The sequence below is a fragment of the Pithys albifrons genome, chromosome 6 (genome assembly GCF_047495875.1).
Source record: "Pithys albifrons albifrons isolate INPA30051 chromosome 6, PitAlb_v1, whole genome shotgun sequence".
NCBI lineage: Eukaryota > Metazoa > Chordata > Aves > Passeriformes > Thamnophilidae > Pithys > Pithys albifrons.
The window spans coordinates 9,399,894-9,411,532 of NC_092463.1; the positions used below are offsets into that span (position 1 = coordinate 9,399,894).

Sequence of the window (11,639 nt, forward strand, 5' to 3'; positions counted from 1 at the left end):
TTGCTCTTGTCAACTCAGCCTTTGCATTTTTGCTGAAATGTGCCATGACTTGGAGTGAAGGAACTGTCTACTGTTGGGAGGACATGTCAGTCCAAAGCCAAAAAAGAACACCACTGATTTGCCAGAGTTTCAACATGAACATTAAAAAGATCATAAGCATCAAAAGATGCAAACAGAAGTTGCAATGACCCCCTTGCCCTGTTCAGGTAACAATCTGGACTTTTCATCAGAGATACACCAACACACAAGTTTAAAACCTGTCCTTTTAATTACATAAAGAGAAGGGCTGATACAGTGGAGAGGGGAGTGAAGCAGTGGTGAAACTTACCCTCTGAGCTGGGGTACCTTAGTGGTTTAGACACAGAGCCTCTGAGCTAAATACTCCTCCTGCAGCAACTTCTGCATCCCAGACCAGCACGTGTCAAATGCATTACCTGTGCCTGTCACAGCTTAGGAGAAGCATGAAAACAGTCACTGAAGTCACTTCGTTCTTTGGCTGCAATTTTTTTGCATTGCTCTCAATCTAATTGCTGCCCACTCTCCTCCTGAGAGAAGGCTGCATATTGTGTTTCTCTTTACCGTCTCCTGGTTAAAGTCCTTAGGCTGCTTGAGAGAAGGTTGCTGGGGCAGAGGTATAGCCTTCTTTAAAAAAAAAAATCAATTAAAAATAAAGCACCATTTTTTTCCTTTTTGGTGTTGTCATGGCAGGGGAATTCAAGCCAAGGTCTTGCAGGGGCATCTCCTAATCTTTGCAGTGTTTTCTTTCCCTCTTCTTTCCCTTTTTCCTTTTCTTCAGCTCTTACAGGTTCTAACATCTATCTTACCATACTAAATAACCCCAAGCACACATCAGGTGCTACTTGAGAAGAATCTAAGGCCAAAAAAGCTGTTTGTGCTGGTTCTTTGACTCTCACAAGCTTGCATTCATTTGCTCTCCTCTCAGTTACCCAGAGCACCATTTCACATGAGCTCCATTGAAAGGATTCCCTTCAGAGACATGCCTAGTATGGAGGAAGAAAGGGACTTCCACACCTTCATAATCAGTCCATATGGCCATGATACAGGGCCTTGCACCCAAACATAAAAGCATAACCTCTTCCTGAATTCAAGCACTATCATAAATCTTGTAAGTCAGCTTGTGCAGTTTATGGACTGAATCAAACCCAGAGGATTAAACTACCGATTTGATGATTAGCTTGGGTTTCAATGCTGCTATTTGTTATGTTAGGCAAATAAACTATTTTCTGTTTAAATGAGTTTTTGTGTTCTTTTTCACACCTGGGAGCCAAGTGAATCATTAAGAAAGAGCTTTTGCCCATGGAGGAAAAAAAAATGTGTGAAGGGAAACAAGAAAGCCATTTGCTGTGATTTTACTAATAATCATTTCAGGTATATAGATATAGCAGCTTGTCAAGCCTTTGGCCACCAGAGCAGTTAACTTTTGCTGAATAGCTCTTAGAATGCTTATGGAGAAAGGTGGTTTGATATCTGCAGCCTTGACCTGAGACTCAGGAGACTTTTCTTCAGAGCTTACTGTCGCCTGTGCAGATCAATCTATTTTTCTTTCTACTTTTGCTCCTCATATCAGCAGTTCATAAACTGGGGAGGACACAATTCAGGTACTTCTCTGCTGTTCAGAGTGATGGAGCACGAGTTTGGTGAGAATTCAAGGCACTAATATGACTTCATTTATGTAGAATAAAAAACTATAGAAGAAAAAAGCAGAAGTGTCTGCTGGATGATGCACAACAGGGTGATTTTCTTACTCTTCGAGGTGGTTGCTCATGTGTTTGTGCATGTGGCTGGAGTAGACTGGGAGCTTTGCACTGACTCATGCTGCTTAGCAGTGTCAGGCTGGAGGACATTGCTACTGCTTCATAAACCAAGTCCAACATCTCTGTGCAGTGTGTCTTATATGAAGAAAGAAGATAACAAGTCGGGATTGAAATTCCTCCAGGACTTTCACATCTTGTTTCATGCTCGTATAGTAGAGACTCACAGCAAGGATCAGCACTGCACAAAATGAGAGCCACAGGAACACAGTCAATCCAGATGATGACCTGTCATCTACTGAATGGTGATGAGGAGAAAAAAAAGAAAGCAGCATTATTTTAGTGTCATCTTAAACACTTCCCAAATTTGATCCCCTGCTGATCCTTTGTACAAGTTTTGTGGGAACAGCAGGGTACACAGGGCTCTGGTTGTGAGTGCTCCCATAACATCAGTGAAGCGATAGTGAGTCACACCTCCTGATGGAGGGTGGTGAGTATAAAAGATATCATCTAATGGAGCATTTAAAGGGTTTAATTATATACAATAAGAACAGGATTACCATAGTTAATGCGTGATCTCAAAATCCCCTCCAGCAATAATTTTTTATACTTTTATGCTAAAAGTTAAGTTGAATACTAAGAGAATATGAAGTTGCTTTGTCCAATTATTTAATACTCACAAATGCTCCCTAATAGAAACAAGATACAGATTTGTGTCCTTTTCCTTGCTAACTCAGCTTGCTTTTGACTCCTGCTAAATATGGTAAGAACTTAAATGTCGCTCCATTAACCATCCTCTGCACTACTCTTAAGCAGGAGGACCCTGTAAACATTTTTCTTGCCTTCAAAATGCAGTTCAGGTGTATTTATAGTGCCATGGGTCAGGCATGTGGAATTCAGAGGGCTACATCTAGCTTGCTGACATCTGTGTCCCAGTCCTTGCACATGTGTATGCATCCTTGGGCCTTGGGAATCCGGTTTGATTCAGATCTGGCTGCTCTGTTTGACTTCATGGCCATTGCACAGTTGATACTATTTTATAAAACACTTAAAGTATTAAACATGCAGTATAAAACCAAATTCATGCCTGAATAAAAACCCATAGTGTGCAGCTATTTTCCTGCCATATGCACATAATCAATAAGGAGATAAAAATGTGGAGCGTATTATTATGGGTAAAGGGCCAACATTAGCTGTAACATATTTAAATTAGTTTCTACTCCGAGCCCTGGAATACACACCAGTCAATTAAACTGTCATACAGATGTACAGAGAGGAAGGTAAAAGTCATAAAACCAAGCAAGAAACACATAATAATGTATCAAAAAGTGTATGGGGAAAAGGTAAAATGTTAATAGGCATTCATTTTATAGCTAACCAGAAACAAAATCAATGTGCCATAATAGGTCTGAGTGAATTATTTGCAGCAAATAATTTATTCATTTGAATTTAGCCTTTCTTTCTGTTTGCAAATTATCTATGAGCAGACTTCAGTTTCTACAAATTTGTTTATTTGGCATTATTTTATGAATGTTTGATATGAAGGTGTTTAGCCAGGGAATTGCTCACCACTTTCTGCTTTTGCAGAGATTTGTGAGTTGGAAGTTGATATTTCCCTTCTGTGATTTCTTACACCACAGGGTACAGTTGTCAACTGGGTGCTCACCTGACTTTCACAGTGAGGGACTTGGCTGATGAGCACACATGGGACCAGGGAAACGTTTCTGTGAAAACTCAACAGCTTTTCACATCAGCCCTTTTCTATGAAGTGCTTATAGCCTTTTTCAACCTTGAAAAACTTACTTTCTGTGTGAAATTTCTGCATCATGTCAAATGCAAACTTTAGTTTTCCTTATATCCTCTCAATCTGCAAAACTAGGAAGTATGATCAGTCCATGAATGAAAAATAAATAATGTATAAAAATAATTTCACATGGAAAATAGTGATGAGCTATTCTCACAACAGCTTCAGCACATCATTACAATTATGTGCTGAAATTTAAGTTTGTTTTTCTAGATTACAAGTAGAAATTTAATGCTTTAATTTTTTAGTTAAATTGCTCATTGGAAGGGCACACACAATCACAGACATGTACCCAGTCTCATCTGAGAAAAGCACTGGACCCAGATACAGTAGATTTTGTTTCAGTTCAGTTTTGGGCTCACGTTTCCACTGTCCCCTGAAGAATATTTGATCTTTGCTTTTCCACCGGGCTCTTTCCTGCCTGTAGTACCTTTTTTCTAGCACAATAACTGCCTTAGCTAATGCCTCCATTGTCATGAACCCCTCTTCCTGGACAAAAGCAATAACTAGGAGATATGGAGACATCTACTTGGAGGGCTTTTTGGCCTCCCAGCACTATGGGTCTGTGTGTGTCTATGCACATATATATATCTCCCCCTCTCCTCTTGCTGCTTTGGATACAGCAGGGGCTGGATGTTGGCCAGGGCCTCTAGAAAAGATCACCATCATAAGAACATCCAGATATATACATTTGCTTGAGGCTGTCAGGCCTTGAATGAAAAAAAAAGAAAAAACATATTATTTTTATTGTTTCTACCCTGCTGCCAGCATATAAATGAATTGTCTCTTCCCTACACACAAAACTCAGCAGGGAGAACTATTGTTTCGCTTGGGGTGCTTTCCTTGCATATCTTAGTGAAAAACCTGTATCTATTCTATTGCCATAAAATATATTAATTATATTTAAATTAAAAATAGCTTCAGGGATTTAATTTTTGTTTCCACTATTTGTCTTACTAGACGTCTTGTTTAAAATTGCACCAGACCTCATCAGCACCTTGTGCTGCTTATGCTGAGAAGAAAAGGCAACAACCACTGACAGCACAAAGTGCTATATATACAGAGGGTGTATTTGCACAGTGCATCCCAGCAGCCACAAAAGCAAACTCAGGTTAATGCTATGGATAGCTCATAGTTATAATGTGAAAATTCAACTTACCCACTATGTAGTCACAGCAGGAAATGGCTAGAAAACAGAATGAAAATGTTCTTACATGCCTGGAAAGGTCTCTTGGCAGCAGGTGAGCAAGAAAGCAAATACCAAGTGGTGTCTCTGAAATTGCCTGTTACCTTATAGATGCTGGGCTATCTCTTAAAACACTTTTGGCTCTGGATGAGGATGTATCCACTCCATGCAAACATGCAGATGCAGGTGCACTTCATGAAAGTGAGGAAAAATATTGTATGGAAGAGTTCAGAGGCAGATTTTGCTGCTGTTTCAGGTAGGTCAGTAATCAGCTTCTGTGAAAAACCACTCCCTATTCCACATAATTTTTAGAAAGGAAAGGAGATAGACCAACAGGCTGAGAGAAGAATGAAAATTAAAAAAAGCAAGGCCCACTGTCAGATTAACTTTCATCCAAAAGTATTGTGGAAGTGCTTCTGTTTGGCAGCCAGGGCCCAGACACAATCAAGGATGAAAAGTATATAGAATGAAAAAATTTCAGTGGTGCCAGAAACCTTCATTTTACCAGCCTTAATGTTAATAATATTGTGTGGACAAACAGTAAATAATCTAAATTGCAGACTGTTTGCAACACAGAATACTAATTACGGGTTGGAACATTTCTCATTTCTTCATGGAAAAGAGACAGAGTCTTCTCCATCCTTACAGTTCCCTGGAGTTCCAACATGGCTTTGCTGAAGACAGTCAGTGGGAGACCAACCTGGTCTGCCTGGGCTGGACTGACTTTAGGCTTACCAGCCCCAGATGTGGGGCAGGGACTGTGGCAGAGAATGAAGAGAGTTATTAACTCCCATAAAAATCCTGCTCTTGAGCAGTCAGATGAGCTTTGGACAATTAGGGCTGACTCACTGAGTGTTTCCAGGAGTTCAGTTTTCATGGGAAAGCCCAGGCCATAGCAACAACCTTATCAAGAAACAGCTTTCCCCTTCTGCGTCAGGAGGCATCCCAAACAATGTGTTGCCAAACAAATGAGAGTTCTGTTTACAGACACATCAGCAGGTGCCAGCCTTTTTTTCAGAAGCTGTAGCAGTCCAAACAGGTGGCTGACATAGAAATGTTACCATTCTGTCACCTGTGTTTTTAATGACTGATGTATCAAACACATACAATTTTAGTTCTCTACCAATAGATAACAATTTTCTTAGTTGGGTCACTGTGGGAAAGTTAGAATATAAGAATAGTTCTTATTTGGGAGGGCATATAGCAGGTGCGGAACTTCAAATTTGATCCTTGTGCAAGACTTCTTCTTAAGGTCACTCCCACTTGACCTATCTGCAAAGTGCTATGAACGAAATGACCAGAGTTCTTGTTAGCTGTGTCATTCTTTGGGTGCCTTCATTGGCAGAAATCATTACATCCAGGCTGCTAGGCTCAGACCTCTGCAATTGTATTCTGTGGCACACAGCTGCTCAAAGCCATGAAAGGGCTAGTTTCCTCCTTTCCATTACCTACTGGTTACCAAGAGTGACATAAACATGTTTAAATTTTGTCTGAGATACTTTCTATGAGTGGATATGTAGTTCTGGCATAGCCCTGGGGCTCAGCCAAACCCCTGGTCTACAATGATCCCTGTGGGGACGGACTCAGGAGATCACTGTGAGAAGAGCTAAGGGTGGTGCCGGAGCCTGTCTCCTCCCAGGGCAGGCAGGCAAATGGATCAGATGCAATTCTGCAGAGCACAGAGCAAAAATTGTCCATCCTCTGCTCCATGAGGAGCTGAAAATCATTAATAATATTATCCGAGGAGGAAGCTGATGTGGACAGACAGGGTGGATGTTAAAAGCTAGAAAGGTCATGCCAAAAGCTCAATAGCTTGAGCATACCATATTCAATGACTTCAGGCTCACGAAATCGTACCCTTCTCTCTACTTTCCGCTTTTCCCCCACAGCTTGGTCCACAGATGGCCTTTTCCTCAGTATCGAAGCAGGATAGCTACTGTCATCTGTCTAAAGAGTTGATCAAAACACAAAACACACGGCCGTTCAAATGGGGTTAATGTGTTTGGGTGAAGTTTTGAGCTTTTGTGGCTGTTTTACTGTGGCCTTCCAAGAACATGGTATGTAACACATCTGCTTGGACATTTATAGTCAGACCACTGTAACACATATGGCAAGACAATAGGGGTATTCCTTCATGTCATAGATATTCAGTACTCTAAATTTCTAGTCTCAGGGAAAAGGTTAGTTAAAGTAATGGACAGCAAACTGTTCAGAAAGGATTTCTCTAAATTGTAGTGAACAGTTGCTGAAGGTGGCTGCTTAACAGCCTTGGGGTCGATGGATGTAAGTATGGTATGAAATACATGAATTCATTTGGAGCACCTTTGAAATGTTCTGAGCTAAGCAGTTCCATTCAGAATGCAGTGCTGCCATTTCAGCAACTAGGACTATGCAGCAGGCTTGGTTTTGGACATGATCCTAATGGGTACAAGAAGGTAATTTATTTGCACTTAGATATAGGAGTTATGTTGTTGCTCTGTTTTTTGTTTGGAAGCCGCAGTCTTTGACAACAGAATCATAATGCTGTGGATTCTTCATAATTACAAGAAACAGAGCTATAATAACAGTAATAAGTCACTCTTCTGCATAGGAATGCTCCCACAGTCAGCTCCCTGAAGTGAATCCAAAGTGTCTTGGTTCAGAGACACTCACTGTCCTCCAGAAGTGGAGAGCAGACTGCAAATGTTCTACTTTTCAGACTCCAGTGTGCAGTAGAGATTTCCATATTTTATTTTTAAGATTGAAGTCATCTTCTCTAGGCCTTTGTCCCTCTTTCCTCTGTTCCTCTGCTAGGTAAAGGATATTATTTCTGAGACAATTTATTTGTGCCTTTCTGATCACTGTTCCTGCTCCTTTTTTTTCCCTTATGTGTTACTTACCTACTCAGTGCTTGCATGATCCTTACTGCATGTTTTTCATCTTGCTTTAATCTTGCTACTCCTGAATTCTCTACTTTTATCCTTTTTTAGGCTCAAACACCCTTGCCTTACCTTTTCTCTTTCGATGCTTTCCCCACACTCATCTTTTCACACACCCACTCCTTGGGCTGCAGAATCAGGATTAAGTCCCATTAACCAGAGTCTGGGGGTGTCAGACCCAGGAGTAAACAAGGTAATTAAGTTTTCTTATGCATCATGCTCTGGTTAACCTCAGAAAGGCATATAACATAGCCAGATGGAACTGCCATGGAGTGAGGAATGTCTTCAGCTTTGATACCTTCTTCTGAGAGATTTATAAAACCAACTTTATCAATGATAAGGGTGCTTTCTCTGTTCTTAGTGTCATAGCACCTCTGATGCATGACTGTGGATAGTGTGTATTGGAGCCCTGTATTTTTCATGCAGCAGCTCAGAAGCTGGAAACCCCATTCAGGGTATGGGAAACCTGGATTCAACTTCTTTCCAAATACAAACCCACATCTCTTATATACATGCTCTCACCATCAGAGTTATGGTACACATGTGGGAGCAGGGAATCTCAGTCTCTGCTGCTAAAGCCGTCTTGTTTGGCCTTGAATAATTAAATATTTATTGAGTTAAAGAAGGAAAGAATGACTTTACAGCCTGGTGTTTGGGTGCTCCCTTGGGGGTGGCAGAAGTCTGCTCCTATCCTTGCTCCAATGAATACTTAATATGTAATACTTAAATATTCATTGGAGCAGTCACCGGGAACAGAGTCTCTCATCTACCAGGTGAGTACCCTAATCACTCTGCTATAGCCACACACACACGCACACACACTTACTCACATAATCAATATTTGATTATTCTGTGTAAAATGAAACAGGTTTAGGGAGACACAGCTCAGCTTAGGTTAGAGGTGGTTATAGCTTTAGCTGTGAGGGCTCTTCCTGTGGCACAACCAAGGAAACTGAACCCTATACTTGAAGAGATTTTTAACTCCAAGTGCAGTTTTTGTCCATAAGAGCACTTCCAAAGACTTAACAGTGACATCACATCAGAAGAGAAAAACATTAAACAACTAGCTGGTTTGGTAGCACCTAGCCAAGAAAGACCTGGAAAAAGAAGTACTTTTACCAAATTTACCAGACTTTAATACCTTATGGAAATCAAAGGTACACAGTGTCAGAAGAAATAATGCGTTCTCTCCTCAGACAGAAACCTGGCATTAACATATCATGACAACAGCTGGAAACCTACCAAACTGATAGCTGGGAAATTATATGACCTTTAAAAGAACTCATTTGTAAAAAGCTTCAGGAACTGGACACAGGGACTTCATCGCCCATCAAAAGATAACTTACCAGCAGCTCCTCTGCACAAGGGTCAGAAGGTGGAACTGGACATATCTGAGACATGTATTCTGGATGCCAACATGAAGCCTCCCACATGAAGCTTTGGAGGGAAAACCACTTGCTCCAGAAAATGAGAAGGACTACGGAAAAGTGTCTGGAGATCCCTCAGCAGTGAGGATGGAGCAGGCAGCACCACCGAGCAGATGGGAACAGCAACAATGACAGAGGAGTGGAAAGAAGAGTTTCCGCCCTTCATACCAGTGTTGGTGTGGGAAGGATGACGCTACATGAAGTGTACTCAGTAGCCAAAAATAGCACAGAGTGATAATACTGATTGTGCAGCTGGGAAGCAGGGCTTTCCTAGCAACAGGAAAGAGTCTGAATGGAGCAAATCACAGATAAACACCTACCTTTTTATTTTTATTTTTTTGCATAAATGTGAAATTGAGGCTGCTTTTTTGTCATAATTGCTACATTTCTGTGAAGCATGTTGATCTCCTTTCCAAAATCCAATCCCAGTCTCAAAAATCTTGCAAGTGGGATTGCTTTTAATCCCTCAAAATACATGGGTAAAGCCATCAGGAAATTATGTAGATATAGTGGGATCACATATATTTTTCCAGGTGGTTGTATGGATTCTCCCATGGCATGCTCAGACTGGCCCTTGTTCTCCACCTACCCAGTGGAGAGAAGGTTGCAAGATGCTTACGTTGACAGTAGAAACCAGAGAGCACAGCAGCTCTGTGGATTACGCTGTTTTAACTTTCTTTCAGGGATTTGGGGAATGGGCTGGGATCCCCTCCCAGAGAAAACCAGGTCAACACAGCAGAGGAGGCATCTGTGGCTGATGTAGGGCCAGCAGACCCTTCAAGACTTGCTGCCCTCCTGCAGCTCAGCCTCTGCACAAGTCTGCTATCCTTGAGTCCCGCCCTTCTCAGTAGTGACCTCAGTATCAACATGGAGAAAAAGAGATTTTCCTGGTCTAGGGCTCTTCACTGAATGCACCATATCTAAAAGCCACTGGGAGACAGTTACCTTACCTTCTCTTTCCTGTACATTGGGGTGATGGAGGGCTTGTCCTCATGCTGAGATTGGCTCACAGCTGCAGAACTTGTGGAGTGCTTTTGAAATCCCCTCTCTTGGTGTGTCCTGAAAGTGTTTCACAGAAGTTATTTTGGAATATCTAAGCTGGCATTTGGCTGGGAAAAGACATTCTTCAAACTTTTGTTAATAACAGATTCTAGACAGAAAGGTGACAAATCCTATCAAACATGGTCCCTGGCTTCTCTGCTTCCTCCTTCTTCCTATTGTGGTAATCACTTGCTATAATTAATGCGAGACGGAATTTAACGGCCTGCTTTGGCCAGCAGGACTGATGGAGGTGTGAAGAGGGAAGTCAAACTCTAGTTTTCATCTTCATCTTCTTCATTGTCCCATTTATTTTTACTAGTGTCACTCAGCAAGGCACATAAGACAAGGCTCTTATTCCTGCAGAGAGCAGCAGTGAGCTCATAAATTTTTAGACCTGAATGAAAAATCTTGTTCATGTCTTTTTCGTTGAATCTGGTTTTCTTAAAAGAAAGGTCTCACAATTTTCTAAGCAATGGCTCAAAAACTTTTTGGTTAAAACAAACAAAAACAAACAAACACGTGCAGAAAAGTCAATGGCATTAGTTGTTTTCAAGAAATAGACATAAAGAGACAATTTATAATTTTTGATGCCAGAAAAAAAATTCTTTTCAGTTCTAGAGTCCCCTTAAATGTAAACAAATTTTCTGTTCATGCGACAGAAAAATAATGGGATAGCTTTTAAATGTTTTCATGAAAGATTGTTATCTAAATGCCAGGAAAGATCATTTCATAGTGCCATTCTCACTTTTATCCCACAATGTATTAATTATATTGATAGTAATGGTTATAAATGCTTGAATAATTAATAGTTACCTGGACACTCAAGTTCCAGTGCATAAAGATGTCAGGAATTCAAATCTCACAACAGGTACAGCTCCATTCCTACTAAGTGCTTTTGATTGCAGTCTAACAACCTAAAATTGGTTATATGTTAGGAATAAAACATAGCTTAATGCATGAAATAAAATATTCCAGGAAAATAACTTCACTAGCCTCTGAAATCATTGGTAATAAATAATAGTTATGGTAGTGGGATGATTTCTGTATTGGAAGCTAGAAGAATTTCCTTTAACATTGCCCTTCTTTTTAAAGTAATTTTTTGTCTAAGCTTTGATCTCATTTCATGCAACATATGTCAGAAGTAAAGCTGGACAAATAATTAATAAATGAATTATTTAGCTTGTGAGTGTCACCTCTATTTCTTTCAGCTAATTGTTCACAAATAGATAGTGACTTTTGTGAATGTATTCATTATTCAGATTTATTCAGTGGATAATTGCTGGGAGTAATTCTTTGTCTGTAGATTGCTTGGAAGCATTTTGCTGTGAACATTTAATAGTAAAAATCTATCCAGGCTTTCAATACAAGACAAACTAAAATTATCTATAACTACTGATGCAGTCCTTAAACACGAACAATATACTGCAATCTTAAAGAGCAACATCAACATTTCCAGAAAGAAGGCCACTACTTTCCATGGTACACAGGAGG

General features: G+C 40.4%; 1 protein-coding gene across 1 annotated transcript; it reads right to left on the minus strand.

Annotated features, from left to right (window-relative positions):
- Positions 1–1,765: 1,765 nt before the first annotated feature.
- On the minus strand, positions 1,766–9,151 carry C6H14orf180 (chromosome 6 C14orf180 homolog). Its single transcript, XM_071559379.1, has 4 exons — positions 9,027–9,151; positions 6,586–6,709; positions 4,736–4,762; positions 1,766–2,070 (listed from the first exon to the last, which is right to left on the minus strand). The coding sequence occupies exons 1-4, from the start codon at positions 9,111–9,113 to the stop codon at positions 1,868–1,870; spliced, it is 441 nt and encodes a 146-aa protein (XP_071415480.1). The 5' UTR covers positions 9,114–9,151; the 3' UTR covers positions 1,766–1,867.
- Between the last annotated feature and the right edge of the window lie 2,488 nt (positions 9,152–11,639).

Coding starts and splice junctions, on each gene's coding strand:
- C6H14orf180 (XM_071559379.1), bottom strand. CDS start 9,113: ATGTGGGAGGCTTCATGTTGGCATCCAGAATACATGTCTCAGATATGT. Junction 4,763..6,585: donor GCCTGAAGTCATTGAATATG/GTATGCTCAAGC, acceptor TCTGTTTTCTAG/CCATTTCCTGCTGTGACTAC. Junction 2,071..4,735: donor CTGCTGTGACTACATAGTGG/GTAAGTTGAATT, acceptor ATCACCATTCAG/TAGATGACAGGTCATCATCT.